The 22,119-nt window shown below is 35.2% G+C and overlaps 1 protein-coding gene across 2 annotated transcripts in view; it reads left to right on the top strand.

The window, feature by feature from the left end:
* Positions 1–22,119, top strand: part of ANO3 (anoctamin 3) — a 257,121-nt gene that overhangs the window by 125,552 nt on the left and 109,450 nt on the right. For both annotated transcript variants that reach the window (XM_019627091.1, XM_019627092.1), the window contains 3 exons: positions 10,022–10,180; positions 13,943–14,043; positions 21,998–22,042. In XM_019627091.1, the coding sequence (XP_019482636.1) occupies positions 10,022–10,180; positions 13,943–14,043; positions 21,998–22,042 (305 nt within the window). The remainder of the gene's footprint in view (positions 1–10,021; positions 10,181–13,942; positions 14,044–21,997; positions 22,043–22,119) is intronic.

Below are 22,119 nucleotides of genomic sequence, written 5' to 3'. Positions count from 1 at the left end.
AAGTTGTGTACATACACTTAAAACTCTGTTGAGATCGCCATTTAAATTATATCAGTTTTATAGATGAAGCTGAGATTTGTAATAATGAGCCCTCCTGTGATGAACAGATGCTTTTACATGTATTGGAGGAAAATTATCTATCATTTACTTTTTGTGTTCTGTTTGAGCACTGTTCACCTACTGAGTTCCTATGGTAGCTTCTAGAAGCAATACTTTGTGCATTTCACAATCAATAATTCATCTTTTATTGGCTTTTAGAACTTTATTCAGATAAAATCCACACACCATACAATTCATCGCCCATTTAATGTATACAATTCAGTGATTTAGTATATTCATAAGGTTGTGCAATCATTGCCACAATATAATTTTAAAACATTTTGTTTCCCCAAAAAGAAACCCGATACCCATTATCAGTTAAATTCCTTTTCCACCCATTCCTCCTCCAGCCCTGGGATACGATTGACCTACATTCTTTCTCTATATATTTGTCTACTATTGAGTTTCATATGGATAAACTTGTATAGGGTCTTTTGTGATTAGCTTCTTTCACTCCGTAGATCTTCATGGTTCATCTATGTTGTAGTATGTGTTAACATTTAATTCCTTTTTAATGCCAAATAATATTCTATTGTATGGATATTCATTTTATTTATGTATTCATAGTGAAAACATTACATTGTTTCCTCTTTTTTACTGTCACAAATAATGCTATTATGAATGTTCCTGTACAACATTTTGTGTGGATGTCTGTTTTCATTTCTCCTTGGTATACCTAGGAGTTAAACTGATGATGTGGTAACCCTATGTTTAACATTATGAGTAATCGCCAAACTGTTTTCCAAAGCTTCTGCATCATTTTACATCCCCACTAGCAATGTATATAGGTTCCAGTTTCTTCACATCCTTGCTAAAGCTGGCTTAATTTTTGTCTTTTTGATTTTGGGCGAGAAATGGTATCTCACCATGGTTTTGACTTGCATTTTCCTATGATTTTCATTAGGTCCAGAAACTTTATTTTTTTCTCTTTTTTTCAAATTAAAATTTATTGGGTGACAATAGTCAACAAAACTGCGTAGGTTTCAAGTATATATTTCTGTAATAAATCATCTATATATTTCATTGTGTGTTCACCACCCAGAGTCAATTCTCATTCCATCACTATATATTTGATCCCTTTTACCCTCATCTACCACCCCCTAGCCCCCTTACCCTCTGGTAGCCACTAAACTGTTGTCTGTCTCTATGAGTTTTTGTTTCTTTATTTGTTTATCTTGTTACTTTGTTGCTTTCAGTTTTATATCCCACATATGAGTGAAGCCATGTGGCTCTCAACTTTTTCTGACTTATTTCACTTACCATAATCATCTCAAGATCCATCCATGTTGTCACAAATGGCAGTATTTCATCTTTTCTTATGGCAGAGTAGTGTTCCATTGTGTATATATACCATATATTCTTTATCCAATCATCTATCAAGGGACACTTTGGTTGTTCCCATGTCTTGGACACCCTAAATAATGCTGCAATGAACATCAATGTGCTTTTGGGCCATTTCTTTATCTTTCTGGAGAAATCTCTGTTCAGATTCTTTACCCATGTTTCATTGGGCTATTTGTGCCCTTATTATTATTTATATATTGTGAATATAGTCTCTTATCAATATGTGCTTTCAAATATTTTTACCCATTCCGTGGTTTGCCTTTCACTTTATTGATAGTATTTTTTTGCAGTACAAACATGTTTAATTTTTATATAGTACTATCTGAATTTTTCCCTGTTGTTATTATTTGTGCTGTTTGTGTTGTATATAAAATCATTACCTAACCCATGGTCCCTAATATTTACTCATATGTTTTAGTCTAATAATTTTATAGCTTTTTTTATTACATTTAGTTTGGTGATCCATTTTGAGAAAATGTTTGTATATAGTTTAAAAGGGTCTGACTTCTTTTGCATGTAGATGTACAGTTCTGCACTATTTTGTTGAAAAGAACATTTTTTTCCTATTTAATTTCCTTAGCATTCTAGTTGAAAGAGAATTGGCCATAAATGCCTGGGTTTATTTCTGGACTAGAATTGATGTTTATATTATAAAGTCTAAAGGAGTCAAACTGATTTTCCACGTGGATATCCAGTTCATTTGAATCAGTTAATTTAGTAAAGAGACCATATTTTCAACTTTCAGTACTTTCTAGTTTTCATTGAATTTTATCTCTTTAGCTTACTATTTACAAGTTTCATTTTTAAATTTATGTGTTTGTTTTCACTATCGTTGTTATTGTTATTGATTTTTAGACGCTACCCAAAGCAGCCACGCTGTCAATTTGCCTGCATGTTTACAGTTTTCTACCTCTTTTTTCCTACTTGGAAGCTAGAGTTTTACATACTTTCCTTCTAATTCCTATATGAATTTCAAAATATGTTTTATTTTATGGATAATTTCTAGGTGTTTTATTGCATGAGGGTTTTGAAATTATGTTGTTTGCCATATCCCTGGAATCACAGCTCTGCTTTTGTTTTTATGCCCTGTTTCTGAAACTTGGTACTTGATTTTACGTCTCTGCAGTTCCCCATCAGACTTCATTCCATGGTCAAAAAAGAGTACCGCATCCCAAAGCATGTGCTTTGTATTCCAGTTGATTTGTGAAATTTGATAACATTGAATTAGATTAGAAATTGCTTTCCATTTTGGAATAAGAGAAGCCCTTGTCTCCTATTTTCTCCTTCATGATGTGAAAGGTGCTTACTCAGGTAGAAGTAAAACATCTCAATTGTCATTTACTGTTTTCCCTGAAAAGACCTTTGGAACACGTTCAGTTGCCAGATATTTATGTGAGCATCATTCTTTACAGAAATAAAAACTCCTAGCCAGAGTTAGTTGCAAGTTTTGAGAGAGCTCAGAAAGCAGCCTCTTGCAGCAACATTTGGGGTAATGACAAGCAACATGGAATGCCACAGTTACAAATGCCCTTACTTGTAATGGCCCCCGTGCTTTGATTCCTGGTACTGGGATTGAGCAGCAGGGAGGAAAAGCCAGTTCTCTAAAGACATGTCAGCAGGGACAGAACCATGAGTAAAACCTGGATCCCTTCATTTCCTTCTTTCTTTCCTCTGTTTTTATTTATTTCCTCAGTTATGATGTTTTCCAAATTGGCACGTTATCCCCCACTTCTTCTACTGAGGAGTTTGGTAAAATGAGACCATAAGTCTTCCTTTTCTCATATAGCATTTCATAACATTTCTTTTTTAAATCAACCTTTAAATCTTTTAAACCAATTATTTAGTTTTTATCTAATCTATAAACCTTACAGTGACAGACAGACTCTAAGATGGCCAAAGTGATCCCTGCGTCTTGGTGTTCAGACTGGCTTTGTTCACTTGGCAAGCCAGTCATTTTTAAAGTTCCTAAAATTTTAATATGATTTAAAAATAAACCATGAAACTCTGAATGATGTGAAGTTACCAAGCAGTAGGGAGAATAGGCATCTTAAGTCCTACCCATTCCCAAGTGCTTCTCTTTCTCTCCAAGTCTTCTTCCCAGGGAGGAAAACTCAAGAATTAGATGTAGGTCAAGATTAGTGTAAGGTCTGGAATGTCTGTGGTGTTTTGTTATTGTTTGTTTCTGATACACACACACACACACACACACACACACGCGCACACACACACACACACACGCACACGCACACGCACATGCACACACACACACGGTCTGACAATTAAGTTTGTGAATTTGTTGCAACAATATTGCTAACCTTTTTTGATATCAGAGGGATTTTCATTATGAATTTGTACCATCTGGACAAACAGTTAACCAAGTTTACTATTTGGAAGTGCTGAAAAAGCTGCATGAAAGTTAGATGACCTGAACTTTTCACCAACAATTCATGGCTCTTGCATCACAACAATGCTCCAGCTCACACGGCACTGTCTGTGAGGGAGTTTTTAGCCAGTAAACAAAGAACTGTATCGGAACACCCTCCCTACTCACCTGATCTGGCCCCCAATGACTTCTTTCTTTACCCGAAGATAAAGGAAAGATTGAAAGAAAGACATTTTGATGACATCCAGGACATCAAGGGTAATACAACGACAGCTCTGTTGGCAATTCCAGAAAAAAAGTTCCAAAATTGCTTTGAAGGGTGGACTAGGCACTGGTGTCAGTGCATAGCTTCCCAAGGGGAGTACTTTGAAGGTGACTGTAGTGATATTCAGCAATGAAGTATGTAGCACTTTTTACTAGGATGAGTTCGCGAACTTAATTGTCCGAGGGTGCCAAAAAAATGAAGGAAAAAACTGCATTAAAATTGTAATACTCAATAAATACCAATAACAAAAGATGAATACAAGACATATAAGACATGCGTATACGTTTTTTGGCACCCCTGGTGTATGTGTGTGTGTGTGTGTGTGTGTGTGTGTGTGTGTATATGCAATTTTGAAGCTGCCACGTGGAGCAAACAGCTTTGTCCCATCAATTCCATACCCTGTGGGCAGGAGAGGCTGCTGAATCCATCTGCACCTACCTCCAGGTCAGAGTAGGGGGCAGTGGTTTGCTTCCTTCCCTGTTATCTGTATTCCCAAAAAGCATAAGCAGTAAGAGAGAAGAGGCACTGCCCTGTTTCTTCAAAACCTCATTCCTTAATCTGGGGGTAACAGAGAGCTGCACAGCGTGGGCATCCACTAAGTGTCAAGTAAACAGGAGGTGAAGTGAATCCCTGTGGGAATCCCAGATGGGACGAGCTGCTCTTAGGTTACTGTTAATACAAGGTACGAAGCTGTGTGCCTGATTGAGGAATTCAGCTCTCAGCCCACACTGTTGCCCCAGCTGTGCCACTGAAAGCACCTTCTCTCTCTTCTATGCAGAAGCTCCATGTGCACCGGTATCCTGCCGGGCTCAGCGGAGCCTCCTGCGGTTCTATGACAAGGCTCTATTTAGGTTCCTTCAGTGATGTAGTCTTTTGTGGATCTTAAAACTTATTTGTTTGTTTTTTTTTCAAAGTCAGTGTGGCATTGCCTGCTAAATAGTAAGCCAATCACGTGAATCACATCATGGAGGAGTTGTTGCCAAGATATCAGAAACTGCCTCTGGGGGAAGATGAAATCAACACCTTATTGTCAATTGATTGAATTCCATGGTCAGTAATGATTTTGAATCAGCAGCATGCCACACGTAGGAAATATACTCACGTAATACACAACAAGAGCCAGCGGTGCAGATAGTAAAATGAAAATAGGAATGGCCTCCCATTGAACAGAGGGATTGTGAAATACGGCGCTTAAGAGCTGGTGCTTCAACTCAGACTACCTGGATTTTAGTCCACACTACATCTGACTGGCTCAGTGACCTCGGGCGCTGTTGCCTAGAAGTCACTGGGCTAATGATAGAACTGACCGATCTGCTTCTTATGAACATTAAATTAATTGGTATATATAATTCCTTCGCTAAATGCTTAGCATATGGAAATCTTTGATAATTATTAGCTATAGTTATGACTATTGAATCAATCATTTTATATATCTGTAGTATATATAAAATGATTTAATAATTTTATTATGTTTAAAAAAAATAACAGTAGTAAATGTATTTCCACAAGCAGCAACTTTGCTAGTAATCATAAGAGCAATCCGGTGCCCTTTGGCATTATATCTCATAAGCAGTTGAATATGTAAAGACTGTCAAGACCGGTCCATTTATTTTAAAGTCTGCCTCAATTTCAGCCCCTGTGGAATGGGAAAAATAGTCCCTATCTCTCAGTTTTTGTGAGCATGAAATGTGTTAATATATGCAAAGTGTGCTGAAGGTGGTTGGTTTCTGCTTAGCTTATGTTAGTATTCTTATTTCTTTAAATATTACTTTACTAATTCTTTTCTCAAATAGCAGTTTTCTTTGGCAGATTGTAATGGGAGCGGAACTATTATCACTTAGAGATTCTGCCATCAGGTAGTAGAACTCCACAGTAACTGCTGTAGAAAGCGTTTGTATTTCTGCAGACCATGTGGACTAGAGGCAGGGTTGAGGTTCTGGCCAGGTTCTCATCAGCAAGTGAAGACCACGGCTGGGTTCCTAAGACTCATAATTAAAGATGATTTGCATAGGAAAATTTGCATAGTAATTATATTTCTGGCATATTTTAAGTTAAGCTAGATGCATTAAATATATATATATATATATGTATTAATATGCTATTTTATCCCCGAGGATACTTAGAAAATTAAAATATTCTTCTCTTACAAGTTCTATTTTAAAAGGAAAATTTTGACAGAAAAAAAAAAGCAGAATTTTAATTCAGCAGCACTTACTAAATTTCTACCCATGTGTGGAATTTTTTCTGAAACACACTGTATGATGTGTTTTCTGTTAGTTTGTTTTTAATAGGTTTTGTTTTTGTTGTTGTAAATATGTGATTTTCTCAACAAAACTTTCACATTTATCTGAAATGGAAAAAAATTAAAAAGCCTTTTTGTTTCTCTATGATAGGGTCACTAACAAGAGCTATTTTGTGAAATGATTTTAACTCTGAAATAAAGTCACATACCAGGACTGTTTAGATATGTCTGCAATTAAGGAGTATAAGTCTTGAACTTCTGAGTAAAACGGCCTCAGACTAACAGATCTGGTCTACCTGCTAATTTTCCCTTAAAGATTGCCAAAAGAAGATACAGAAACACAAAAACAAGCACCACACTGTAAGCTAATGAAAACGATCTTCATTATTTGAAGATATGGAAGGATAGGATTAAGGAACACAAGCCGGAACACAGACACTTGGCCTATTACCTGAAATCAGCGAGATGGCCTCCCAAATTCCTAGAGTTGGACCAATTTCGCCTATAGTTTGTCCTTACCTTTGGGCTTCAGGGCCACACAGTGAAGGAAACTAGGCATCCACTGCCCTTCTCAGCAGGGGCAGTCTTCTCAGCAGCCCAGAGTCACGTCCTGCAACCTCTGCCCCGCCTCACCTGTGCTCCCCTCTGTCTAAATCCAAACAGAAACAGAAATGCCCTGTAAATGGGCGTGGCAATAATTGGCTGCATTCTGAATACCAGAATTTAGATAAAGGAGTATCTATGTGAGGTCAGATACAGGCGGTGCCTGAGACCCGTGCATGCTGGGAAGAGTGTAGTCTTTCATGCCATATACTATGACAAAATGTGTCATTTTTTAATGCACAGACCAAGAATCAGTAACCAAGAAGATTCCGTCTATACAGAACCGCGTTCCATGGCACCTTATAAGACACCAGAAATCGCAACAGGGCCTGTCTGTACGCAGTAGGCTCTCCTCTAAGTCAAGATCGACATACTGCTGAAGTAGAAAAGAAGCATTTTCAACTTTATGAATCAGCAGTTCAACTTTATGAATTCAACAATGTGAATCAGCAGTTTTTCTCCTAGGTCCATACCTGATAGAAATGCATGCACGTGTGTACTGAAAGATGCATACGTGAATGTTTATTATAGCTTTATTTGTAATAGCCAAGACTGGAAACATCCCAAATGTCCCTTATTAGTAGAAAGCATAACTAATTTTTGTTATATTCATATAATAATTTAACAGTGAAAAACTGAACTACAAATATATGAAAATTAAGAATGGATTTTACAGCCATAATATTACATGAAAGCAGCCATGCACAAATGAGTATTCATTGTATATTTACATTTCCATGAAGTGTGATAACAGACAGAAATAAATATAATATTTAAGGATATATCCTTTGTGATAACAGTAAGAAAAGTAAGAAAGTAGTGCCATAAAAGATAGGATTATGATTACCTTGGGGAAGGCAGATGTGGAGGGCATCGCGATTGAGAGGATATGAGGTTTGTGTGTGTGTGTGTGTGTGTTGGGGCGGGGGGAGGGCTTCTGCAGGAGTTGGTGAAGTTCCATTTCTTTACTTAAATAATAGCTGTTTAGGTGTTTATCTTATAATAATTTGTTATTAATTTGTTTACTGCACTTTTAGTTTCATAGTAAATCATGTTTTCCAAGTATATGTAAAGAGGACCGACTTCCTTTGCTCTAATTCCATACTCACACTAATGTCCTTTGGATTACTTATCTCTGTTTCCATCTACCTTTGTCCTGAGAAAGATAATTTTCCAAAAAGTGAAAAGGGTCATTTGGATCATTAGAAAACAAGAAAAACCTCAAAATGAATTAACACATGGTGAACATTTTTTACTTTGTTTTCTTGGGATAATAGCTATCATTTTTTTGATCTTGTAAGGTGACTCAGATAATGTTGGGAGTGCTCTGTATGCAATATCTCATTTAATCATAACAATCTTACAATGTTGATAATACGATTATCTTTATTTAAAAGCTGTAGGAATTGAGACTGAACAGTGAGATTAAATTACATGTCTAGAATGTCCGATTCCAATCTCAGTACCTTAAACAATGTGTCAAACTGTCTTTTACTAACTCAAAACTATGATTAACAGATAATCAATCAGCTATCACTTATAATAGAGTAATGACATGATCTAATTTGGTATGTTGCTTATTGAGAACTTCGGTAAATTCACCAAAATAATATGACGCTTGGTGGCTACTGTCACTCGTTAATCAGACTTCAGCTGGCTACTCCACTAGAGTTGGTTCCTTGTCACCTTGTGTTATGCAATGAAATAATCCAGGAAATTTGGTTTTTTGTTTGTTTGTTTTTCCTTCATTGGGGAAAGGCTGTGCAATGCCAGCCTTCTTGTCCCTGAGCCTGGAAGCCTCTCTTACTCTGAATTCACATACTTGGACCTGTTGTCTCTGAAAGGCCGGAGTTCCTGAGGCAACCTAACCTGGGCCTGTGAGATGACAGTCTCAGGTATCTTTTTTGTTACTTCCCCTGGATGACTCCTTGGCCACTTAATTATCGATTCCCACTTCTTTCACCTTGAGCTGCATACATGTCCCACGCAGGCTCCCACAAAGAAGTCTGAGATGCCTGTGTCAGAAATTACCAGATAGCTCTTCAAATGTTAGGAAATTTTCTGAATCTCAAGAATGCCTGTATGGGAAAAATGGGATATAGAGTTGGTGCAGATGTTCAAATAGTTTGATGGAAAATGTGGAGCACGACCAACATATATAATAGCTGAGAACATGGACCTGGAGACAAAATTGCACTCAAGTCCTGGTTCTTCAGTGATCTTGGGCAAAACTCTGGGAAAGCACCCTGTAAAAAGACCATCAGGAAAAGCTGTTGATCAATAAAACGGATTTTATTAAAATTACAGCAAAGAAGGATACCAACCTAGGCAGCCTTAGTAGTGTTTCAAAAAGGTGACGTTTTCAAAGAGTTCAAGGATCTGGCCTGGGGGATTTTAAGGTAAGTCTTGCAAGGCCGGAATTTGGTTGAAAATTGGGCAGAGTCTGTGAAAAATACCTGGGTGGGTGGGCACAGCAATCTGAGGGGTTAGTCTTGATCAGGAAGCTGTTTTAGTTGGATCACAGTCTTATATCCTGAAAGCAAAGTTTTTGGAATGAGCAGCTCAGGAATTATTCTTTGGTTTGGTGTCATTGGACATAAGTTTAGGAAAATAATGTCTTGTCTGAATATTATTTAATATAGGAAATTATGGCGATTTTAGCTCTGCGTATGCTGTTTTAATCTTAGTGTCTTTATTTTTGCAATGCAAATTGTGAGTATTAAATATGATAAAACATATAAAGCATTTATGTCTGGGCCCGATGTGGAGTAAATATGCAACATATGTTAGCGATATTATTTTTATAGGGCCTTACTGAATAAAACATGTGCATTTTGATGCCAACATCACAGAACCCATGTTCTGGTATCAGAGTGCCTAATTTCAAATTCTGGAATGTTACCTCCTAGCTTGTCTCCTACCATAGATTGCAAATTTTTAAAATAGTTTTCCCTATCTAATAATTAGATTTTAAAAATATATATTTCTTGATATTGAATTGCCAGTATCCAAACAGAAGTGACTGAAACCAAAATGTGTATCCTTGTGTAACCCAAACTATTAACAATCATTGATTTATTTGCAGAATGACATGAATTACATAGCATCCAGTGGACTTCTATTCAAAGATGGCAAAAAGCGGATTGATTACATCCTGGTTTATAGAAAGTCAAATATACAATATGACAAAAGAAACACATTTGAAAAGAATCTCAGAGCAGAAGGCTTGATGTTGGAAAAGGAGGTAGGTGCCTTAATAATATTAAGTATGTAATATGCTGGAAGAGATACGATCTCTTAATGTTTAGTATGGAAAGTAGGTAACACATGGTTTTATAAAATGTGTAGTTATTTTCTCCCAAATGTGAAAGAAATGCATATGTATAGACCCATTTAAATATATATTCCATTTTTACTCTATATATTTCTGTAACTTTAAATATTTTTCAAAGAGCATAGCTATTTTTACAATTTTAAAACTTAAATAAGGAATGATTGATTATACCTATGTAAAGTACAAAGCCCTATGAAAAGAAAAACAAAACATTGAAAGAAGAGAGAGAGTTTGCCAAATTGTTTAGGTCTAGGTTTTAATACTGGAACTATGGATGGTTTTCTTCCCAGGCCTTTTTCTTCTATGCTTTTTAAAAAGACTTTATTTTTTTAGAGCAGTTTTAGTTTCACAGCAAAATTGAGATGAAGGTGCAGAGATTTCCCATGTACCCTTTGCCCCCACACATGCATAGCCTCCCCCATGATCAACATCTCCTACCAGCGTCGTACACGTGTTACTATTGCTGAACCTACCTTGACACATTATCATCATTCAGAGTCCACAGTCTTTCTTGATGATGCACATTCTGTGAATTTGGACTAATGTACAATCACATGTATCCACATTATAGTATCATATAGAATATCTTACTGCTGCAAAAATTCTCTGTGCTCCACCTATTCATCTATCCACCACCCCCAGCCTTTCCACTGTCTCCATAGTTTTGCCTTTTCCAGAACGTTACATAGTGGAACCATAGAATATGTAGCCTTCTCAGATTGGCATTTTTTGCTGAGTAATATGCATTTAAGGTTCCTTCATGTCTTTTCATTTTAGATAATTTCTTTTTAGTACAGAATACTAGTCCATTATCCATTCACCTCCTGAAGGACACATTGGTTGCATACAAGTTTTGGCCATTATAAATAAAGTGCCTAGAAACACCCTTCTCTGTGTTGTGTAGCCATAAGTTTTTAACTCCTTTGGGTAAATACCAAGGATTGGATTGCTGGAAGGTATGGTAAGAATATATTCAGTTTTCTAAGAAACCTCCAAACTGTCTTCCAAAATTGCTGTACTGTTTTGCATTTCTACCAGCAATGAGTAAGATTTCCTTGGCTCCACATCCTGGGCAACACTTGCTGTTGTCAGTATCCTGTCTATTGGCCATTCTAATAGGTGTGTAATGACATTTCATTTTATTTTTTTAAATTTTCATTTTCCTGATGACAAATGATATGGAGCAAATTTTCATATGCTTGTTTACATATACTCATATGTGTCTTTTTTGATAAGGTGTCTGTTAAGATCTTTAACACAATTTTTAATTGTTTTTATTATTGAGTTTTAAGAGTTGTGTATTTTGTATAACATTCCTTTATCCAGTGTATCTTTTGTAAATACTTTCTATCAGTCTGTGGCTTGTCTTCTTGCTCTCTTGACTTCGTCTTTTTCAGAGCGGTTTTTTATTTTAGTGAAGTCTAATGTAATAATTATTTTATTCATGGGCTGTGTGGTTGGTATTGAATCTTAAAACACATCACCATACCCAAGATCATATCAGTTTCCTCTTGTTTTTTTCTAGGAGTTTAAAGTTTGTATTTTACAGTTATTTCTGTGATCCATTTTTACTTAATTTTATAAATGGTGTAAGGTTTGTGTCTAGATTGATTTTTTGCATGTAGATGTCCAGTTGTTCCACCACCATTCGTTAATTGACTGTTTTTACTTCATTTTATTACCTTTGCTCTTTTGTGAAAGATCGGTTGACTTTTATAAAAGTCAAGTTGATATACAGAGGGTGCTAAAAAAATGTATACACATTTTAAGAAAGGAAAAAATTGTATTAAAATTGTAATACTCAATATATATTGATAACAAAAGATGAGTACAAGTCATGTGTATACATTTTTTGGTACCCCCGGTATATGTGGGCCTGTTTCTGGACTATCTTATTCGATTGATCAACTAGTATATTCATTCAGTAATACCACTACTGTAGCTTTAGAATAAGCCTTAAAATCAGATAGTGTCAGTCCTTTAACTTTGTTGTTCTCCTGCAATATTGGGTTGTCCATTCTGAGCCTTTTTTCTCTCATATCAATTTTATAATCAGTTTACCAATATCCACAAAATAACTTGTTGGAATTTTGATTAGCATTTCATTAAGTCTGTATATCAATTTGAGAGGAACTGACATCTTGATAATATTGAGCCCTCCTATCCATGAACATGGAATATCTCCCATTTATTTAGATCGTCTTTGATTTTGTTCATCAGAGTTTTATAGTTTTCCTCATATAGATCTTGGGCAAATTTTCTTAGATTTATACCTAAGTATTTAGTTCTTTGCTCTATTAATGTAAACGGTATTGTGTTTGTAATTTCAAATCCCATTCATTCGTTGCTTGTATATAGGGAAGCAATTGACTTTGGTATATTAACCTTGTATCCTGCAACCCTGCTATAATTACTTATTAGCTACTTATTACAGGAGTGTGTGTGTGTGTGTGTGTGTGTGTGTGTATGTCTTATCCATTTGAATTTTCTACATAATGATCATGTCATCTGTGAACAAAGACAGTTTTATTTCTTCATTACCAATCTATATACTATGTATGCCCTTTTTGTGTCAGAATGTATAGCTAGTACTTCCAGTGTGATATTGAAAAGGAGTGGAGACAGGGGACATTCTTGTCTTGTTCCTGGTCATAGTGGCAAAGATTCTAAGCTCTCACCTTTAAGTATGATGTTAGCTGTAGGTTATTTATAGATATTCTCTATCAAGTTGAGGAAGTTCACCTTTTTTCCTAGTTTACTGAGAGTTTTTATCATCAATAGGGTTAGATTTTGTCAAGTGCTTTTATGTATTAGTATGTTCATATGATTTTTCCTTTTTAGCCTGTTGATGGGATGAATTATGTTAATTGATTTTGAATGTTGAACCAGACATATATTTGGGATGAATCCCAGTTTGTTGTGGTATATAATTATTTTCATACATTGTTGGATTCTATTTATTAATATTTTATTGAAGATTTCTGCATCCAATTCAGGTAATTCTTGAGAATTAGATAGACCAAGGCACACAATTTTGTTCAAAGCTTTCTATATGGTTCTGATGCATATGTGACTCTGCTTAAAAACCTCTAGTATAGATCAAAGACACAAACATATTTATGATATATTGATACAGGAAAAAGTAGACTAGACAGAGTAAGTATGCAGACTTGACAGCTCTGTAAGGTAATGGAATTGTATGATTTATACTCTGTTTTTTTCCTAAGATTTTATAGTACTTAGCAAGTAGTAATCACTCAGTGAAATATGCTAAAAGAATAAGTAAATGAGTTAATGAAAAAACAGTGACAACTGTCTATCCCTTGTGAGCAGGAATGAGAGGATCATGATAAAGTGTCCAACAAGAATAATTTTAGATTCCTGCTTGGTGCATAATTTTTCTTACTGGGGATTTGGATCTCAATAACAACCAATATAAGAAAATGCATTAACTCATATACATGATTATTTCTTGTATATGATGTCCTTATGACAGTTTTATTAAGGTTTTTATATGTTAAGAAATTTTAGTCATGTAAGTTCATTTTAAATCAATTTCAATGATTTATGTGTAGACAAGGGGACAATGTTCTTTCCTCTCGAATCAAATTGTCATGTGATATCATCAGCTCTGATTCTAAATAATGGCACCTGTCCTGCTGTCCTTTGCAGCCAGCTGTTGCAAATGCTGATATCATGTTTATTAAAATTCACATTCCATGGGACACGCTGTGCAAGTATGCAGAGAGGCTGAATATCAGGATGCCCTTCAGGTACTTTTAATTTTTATTTCATTCTATCTCAATGTATATTAAGATGAGTCTGGTTTTTGTTTTGTTTTGTTTTATTTTGTTTTTTGCAGAATCTTAGAGCAATAAATGTAAACATTTCTACAGAGGAAATGTTTTTTCTTCCAAAAGTTAGGTAGTCTTCCTTCCAATTTGCTTGCTTAATGTGGTAAACGTGTGGTTCCCTGGATGTTTTTTTTTTATCATTTCTAGGTGGACTTGCCTCTAGAGAGAGAGGAAAAACAGTTGTTTTCAAATTTTAACTGACAACATGATTACCAAGATCAATCTTGTTTCTTATTTCACATGGGTAGCTAGAATTGGTATTGTTTTTGTGGAAGGCAGGAAGTGTGAGTGTGTAGCATCCTTATGTATATAAACACAGTGTTCTTCTCCATATGGGCTTAGCAAGAATCATTCCTCAGGTGCAGTTGAACCAGATGGTTTCTTAGCTGTGTCCTCAATATCAAAGGATAAATTGGTAATGAGAAGCCTGCTCAATTCAAAGATTTCTCAGTCCATCCTATACACAAGCAAAAATTAAATAGACATGTTTTCCTATATTGCATATCATGTGTTGCATGCAGAATGTACCACCTTCATCCATCATTTCTCAAAATAAAATTCAGTAGTGTCCCTACTGTGTGCAGAGTGTTAACTTGCATTGAAGATATGAACATTTACACTTATTTCGAGCTCAATGTGCTTTACAAGCTGCTAAGAATGTTTTAAAAGGATCAGAGTAACAAGATGCCAAGGAAAAGAGCCTCTAAATAATGAATATGAATGGACAGTAAGAGCACAATGCAAAAATATGAAAAATTTTCATACCTGGTAGCATGAAAGAGGCTAACTCTGGTAGAGTGTCAGCATTAAGACAAGCTGACATCCTTAAGTCAGCCTTAAGACAAGCTTCTATGTTATTCAACATAAAGTATGAGATATTGATCCCCATCTTTTCAGCGAACATATCAGGTTTTGAAAGATGCAATCCCCAAAAAATAGAAATGGTCCACAAAACATAAATTGATTCAGCATTGGCAACTACAGCAGAATTTGACTAGCAATATTAGAATTAGATACCTACATTGGCTCACATTCATGCTTGGCTAAGGGTTTAAAAGTTCCCTATACAGGTGACATTTAGAAGATAAGCAAATAATACTTCTAAGAGCTTGACAAAAAACAAACAATAATAACAAAATAAAAAGCAAAAGATGATAAAAAAATCTTTTAATTATGCAGCATTTTATGCAAATGACAAATAAGATGCCTGAGAACCTAAAGTTTGTACATTTTTATGAAACTTGGTCCCTGAAAGAAGGGCCTATGGGACATTATTTGTGTTATGATTAGATAGGTTGAAGGCTACATAGGACACTTTCAATTCATGTCATTATACTGAACTAATCACGAAAGGACAGCTAGGTAAGTATACACTTGTACCACACATTTCTTGACTCCTGAGGAATTTTTCCCTGTTGACTCTGTCTTAAAAGAAGTCTTTTGAAATACTTGCCTGGGACTCGTTACAGGCTGATAATGGGCTAATACTTGCCATTTGCTCTGATTTCTTCTTGTTTGGTCTGTACATATTCATGCTACAGAAAATCATGCAGAATTAAAACAGTAAGATATATTCTAACCTATGAAATTAGCGAAGAAGTTTACAAGTAATAATATTCAAACTTAGCACAGATATGCTAAATAGTCACCTTTGTTTAAGGTGGAAGTCAAATTTCACAAGATTTTCTGAAACTCAATTTGAAAATATTTTCTGCGAGCCTTAAAACTTTTCATGGCCTTCACTTTTTAAGAAGATAATTAAAAAATGTGTAGAAACATTCCCTGAAGTATTATTTATAATCGTGGGAAAAGGAAATTATTTTATGTTCCAGAGTAGAGAATTTAAGTAAATTAGAATATACCCTTGCAATGTAATATAATTCATTTATCAAAGGCGTGGGTAGAAGGCTTTCTTAATGATTGTAGGAAAATTCTTAATAATAAAATTTATATAATACATATGATAAAAATTATTCATACAATGTAATTTCAACAACATAAAATGCATAGGAATAAAATTAGAGAAAATATAATATGCTAAAAATGATGGGTGGGATTATAAAGTACCTATTTTTTTTATGTTCCTACACAATTACGTATTTTTAACAAATTCTAATTTTACTATTATGTAAATACAGGATGCAAAAGAAGTATGACACTTTTATGCAAAAGATGTAAGACCATGACCTACTTTCTGATGGCAGGAGGAAATTGCTAAAAGATTTTTCCAAATAAATCCTAACTAATTTTAGGTACCCCCATCTTGCTCTATTCTTGTCATCTCACAATTGTTTCTAAAAAAAAAGTTATTTAATTCATGCACAAACGAATCACCTTGTAGCTCTAAAAGGAGGAAACCTTAGAGTTTCTCACCAAGCATGCCATTTCAGTGGGCATCAGTGTCCAGGTTCAGTTCAGACTGAGGGAACATTTTGTGAAAACATCTTATCAAAAAGGGAGCATATCTGCCACCTGCCTCTTCTGAACTTGATGACACAAATGTCTGCCAGCAGTCCAGTAGATTGGCTCCTTTTTTTGCTCTTCTGGGAGAGATTTAGCATAATTTGACTTTGCTCCTGGCAAAGACACTTATTTTAAGACTGAGTTATACTTAAAGAGCAAATTATGAATACGTCAGTTAACACGTTTGCTTTACCTCCAGTATCTCACATGCATAATTTTAGAGGTATTCCTGCTTTCTCTATCAATTCGAAGTATGTTCATTCTGCTGTAGTCTATGGGGAAAAAGCCTTATAAAGACAATGGCAACACAGTCTACAGTGTGATAATTTTCATATACCGTATTTCCCCATGTATAAGAAGCATCCTTTTTTGAAAAATTTGGGGTCTAAAAACTGGGTGCGTCTTATACAGTAGTTGTAGATTTTTTTTTACTTGCGTTTCCCACTTCTTTTGCACTTGTTTTTGCGCTCATACAACCACTGTATAAGATGCGCCCAGTTTTTAGACCCCAAATTTTTCAAAAAAGGGTGCGTCTTATACATGGGGAAATACGGTACCTCTTTCCACCATCTCAGTGGGAGTTGACTAATTTTTAAAAATTGAATGTGTATTTGGAGCACATTGGCCTCATATCTGTAATGTCCTTTACTCTTGCCTTTTCAAATAAATTTCAAGGAACTCCTCGTGATAGAATAATCAGTACTCTCATAACTTTATTTTTTTTAAATCAGTACTAAATTTAATTCCTTTGTTTCTTTTTCATAGAAGTTAATTAAAAACAGTCCCTTTGCCAGTATGTGAGTGTCCTCAGTTTCTGTGAATGAGAGTTTAGATCGCAGGCTATGTGCCATGGTGTCTTTCTGACTCAGGGTGGGTTCAAAACATCAAAAGATGTTCACTTCAGTCAGACATTCTTGCCTTTTAAAATGATATTCATTTTATATTTCCTGATAAGGTTGCATTTTAAAAAAAGAGTTGTGACGCATCTAAAGAAACAAATAGAAAAACCTTGAAACCTATGCAGTTACTACCTCTTCTTATGGATGTTGGAGCTGAAATTTCTTCTTTATAACATGTTTTTCAAAATAATGTGTATAATTGCTGAATTCTGAAGCTTTTGGAAAATGACACAAATTATCATGATTTAATAATAAAATATTAGAAAATATGCAACGTTTTCCAAAGTCTATCAGTGGATGAGGATCTTAAGAGAACAATATCCTATAACCAAATATGCTTCTGAATTTCTGTGGTAAACAATATGTTTCTTTAGTGTAGAAAGTTTTAGAGAAGTGGTTCTCATTGTCAGTTTGTAGAGTGCATCAAAATCACCTGGGAAATTCTGTGAAAATGAAGGTTCCTGGAACCTACACCCAGGGAGTTGGGCATATTAGGTCTGGGATAAGACTGGTTATATACATTTGTAACAATCATCCCAAATGATTCTAATGTAGATGATAAAGAAATACAGCCTTGGAGATTTTGAGATTTTAATATTTCTATTAATTTTTATCAATTTTAAGAGGCTGTTACAAAGAGCACCATTTCCCAAATTTCCATCTGATAATGGATTTTTTCAAAAAAATCTTAATATGGTGGTGTTCTTGGGAAACACAGTTTGAGGAATGCTAGAACAGAGAGTTCTTCAGGAACATCTTTTCAGATCACTTTAAATAATAGATACAGCATTAACTAACTCCTTGCTTACTAACTTCTCATTTATTTATAAGATACATCTGAAATTTGGGATAGCTGTCAGCTCATAAAAAGAGAATGCTATTCAAGCGTAACCTAAGTGGCAACATGTTTTCATGATGGCCATTTCAGTTTCCAATTATCAACTGTTATCATATTTAAGAACATATATACTGCCTTAAAATACATAAGAATGACAAAGAACTTAAATAGGAAACGTGTATATCTCTTTTTAGGACAAGATTTTTAAAAGGTTTATGCATAAAATATTTACCCATGTTCGACTAATACACGCATTTATTCAGTGTTGAAACCTACACATTACGTTCCACAAAGAAAAGCTGCAAATTTATTCAGAGAAAATATTAGTGTTGTAACGCTGCCTGCAGAAGTTTTCTGCTAAGTTATTGTATGAATGGGAATCTTGAGCATTTTCTCTAAATTTTTTGCTTGAATATATATGCAGAATTTTATATACCCATATTTTCTAGCTATTTCTTTTTTTGCTTATTCTTCCAAAGTAAATGTGGCCTACATGTTGGACTTGATGTTTCAAAACTAACCAAGAAAATTTTGGAGAATTAAAATAACCCACATGTTCTAGTTTTTATCCAATCTAGTTTTTAACCTGTGTCCTCTGTATTCCAAAAATATCAGGTCGCGCTTTCATTATTTTTCTTTTGATTCAAAGGTTTTTACTATTTATTCTTTCACATTATAAAGCTCAAACTTACTTTAGGAAGATTCAATCATTCTGTAGCTTCTCAGATTGAGTCCCACAATGGGGTCAACGTCCCATCTTCACTCAAGCTTCTTCTCTCACAAATACTTTAAACATAGCAAGTTTGGGGGCATGCTTTCCAAACATTAAGAGCAGTCTTTTTATCACAATTAGGATTCAACTTAGATCAGTTTTTATGCAAAGGATATCTCACTCAAAAATAAAATAACCTAAAAACATACAGGGATGCCATTATACAGAATAGATAAAAGTGGAGTAGCTCTGCCTGACAAAGACAGGGGACCCATGTCCCTTCCATGTGACTGCCTTCCTCATTTGGCCCCGCAGACATCTCCACCCATGTGGCCACTTGGCCATGTGAAACATTGGTTGGAAACAGTATTCAGATGATTATTTACTTATAATTTTGAGTGGTGGTTGTAATAGGTGAGTGGGTAGGTAGCTAGATAAGTCTTGTCCCATTGCAAGGTATGAAATAGCAGAATCTTTCAAAAGAAAAGTTAAGGCAAATTTAAAGAAAGCTTTTTTAAGTGAACAATACACAGTTAATAAATTACAGGGTGGAGGATTGTGCGTAGGAAATGATTTGGTTCTGCAGGTTCATTTATATACAAAACTAAGGAGAATTGCAGGTTATTATTGACTTCAGTGTATATTTATGTATTGCTGGGGGTATATAGTTAAAAACAAAATCTTCTCCAACCCAGAAACTGTTCCACAAAGGTAGAAGAGAAAGAAAACACTTTTATTATTGAATAAGCATCAAACCAGAATGTGATGTACATCACAGGCAATTTGCTAAGAGATTGCTAAGACATACCAAATCTTATCCTTTTCCGTAGCCAAACAGATAACAACTCACTACAGACATGTCCTCAGGATAAACAATAACCAGTCCTCAAGTCAGAAGGCTCGACTCCACTAATTGTTGCTCATAGTTCATCTTAGATTTGATTGTTAATTGGGATGTTAGTTAATTGGGAAAACTGAATCTCTTATTTTAAGTTTGATTTGCTCTTACAATATAAGTGGTCTGAAAAGTATGTATATTCATCTTGTATGACTTTCCTTATTTTTTTTTAAATTTCTCCCAAAGGATTTTAAAAAGATTCTTTAAGAGAAATATTTCAACCTAGCAGCAGTAAAGATAGAGAACAGTGTTTAATCCAAATGCCCTGTGCTTTTATAATATTCCTTTTCATATCCATGGCCAATTATAACTCTAAACTTCAACTCTTTTCAATCACATTCTTAGATTTTTTTGATGCTGAAAATTATTTTAAACTAATTTGTACATTTGTAGTTGTTGTTTAAATGATACCTTATTAGCAAATGTTTATTAAATGCAAAGTGGTCTCAGGCACAGAAGGAGATAATAACTATGAATTAAATGGAGGCTCACACATGTACTCATCAGTCATCTGAGTGCTTATTGTTTATCAAGCAATGTTCCAAGTACACACGAGGCATACAAAATGAAATGAAGTACAACTACTGTCTCCCAGAAGCCCAGTGTCATACAGGAGATAGTCAGGGAACAGTTACATAGCGATGGGGTAAATAGTGTAAGACAGTCAGTCCATGGAGAGCAGGTTCAGAGTGAGGATGCGTTTAGTCTGATGGGGGTTGAATGATGTGTGTACACAAATGTGTGTATGTTTGAGAAAATGAAGGGGGAAGATATTCAACGCGTGAGTTGGAATAGACATAGCAAGCCTTGATATTTCATATTTGAATTTAGTGTTGGGGTTTGGCAGAGACAATCTAAAAATTATTTTCTAGTAATATAAACCGGTGATTCCAAAGAAATATGGTAGCTCAGAAGATTTTTAAAGTTTTCTAAACAGTTAATAATACAGCTACAGCTATACATCAATTGTCATGACCCTTAGCCCTGTTTTCCAGATCCTACACCTTGGAAAAGTTTACTGATTGATTCTCTGAAATGGGTATTGATGAGTGGGGACACAGACAAATTTTAGAAGGCTCAGAATCTAAAAGATGAGTATGTAGTGAGAGTCTTTTTAGGAATTAATTCACCCCTGTCATTAGAATTTTTTAGTTTCTCTAAAATCAGACATGCTACACAACCACTTAAAACAATATCTTTGCACTGCTTTTCATCCAGAACCTCAGCACTGGGGGTAAGACCCCTCACCTCTGCGCCTTGTTCACTATGCCCCGCCTCTTTTCTCGCTATCCTCAACTTGCAGTTTATACTCCAGTGACTTTCAAATTAGTTGCGCTTCCCTGAATCGTACAAGGCTTGATCTTGCTCCCATAACCGTTTCATATGCTGCTACCTCAGTCTCGAATGCCATGTCCTGAGTACTTCGTTCAGAGGACTACTCCCACTCATGCTTCAAGATTCAGCACAGATAACACACCTTGTGGGAAGGCTTCCCTGCTCCTTTCTCCTCCATCTACAAACACCAATCGAGGGCCCTTCCTAGGCACTTCCAGAACACCCTCTGTTTTCCTGCATTGTCACACTTCATTATAACTATCTATGGTTGCCTCAACTATAAAGGAAGCCCTTGGAGGGTAGAGACACTCTTTGTTTTCTAAATATTTTATTGGTAATACCATAATATTCCTTGCAAAATCAGAAATATTCATTACATATGTGTTTGAATGGATGGATGGATGACTTCAGATAACAAATAAGCAAATTATCTGGTTACTATGCATTGTGTAGCAGAAGTGAGACTTTCCAAAAATAGGATTAAAAATCAGATATTCAAGTGATTTATTGATTTTTGAAAGTGTGTTTTTTTTTATTACTAGTAACTTAGACTCTGAAATTGAAACAATGGAAATTCAGAGTTCTTTTTGTTATGCTGGCTGATTTCATGTCTTTCTTAAACATGTGGAAGATGGAGTATTGAAATGCTCAGTATGATTAAATGTCGTCACTCACTGGGTTCACGATTTTCGTGTAACTTTCCTCAGCTGATTTCTGTTATTTTTCAGGAAAAAATCATACTACACTGACGGGAGGAACAAACCAATGGGCAGGTTGGTGTGTGATGCATGATTTGTTTATGACCCATTCGTCCTTTGGGGGAAAAAAATAGGAAGACATCCAATGATCC

Source organism: Hipposideros armiger, unplaced genomic scaffold (assembly GCF_001890085.2).
Source record: "Hipposideros armiger isolate ML-2016 unplaced genomic scaffold, ASM189008v1 scaffold_707, whole genome shotgun sequence".
Taxonomy (NCBI): Eukaryota; Metazoa; Chordata; class Mammalia; order Chiroptera; family Hipposideridae; genus Hipposideros; species Hipposideros armiger.
The sequence above is the reverse complement of the archived record's forward strand: the minus strand, read 5'-3'. Positions and strand labels throughout refer to the sequence as shown.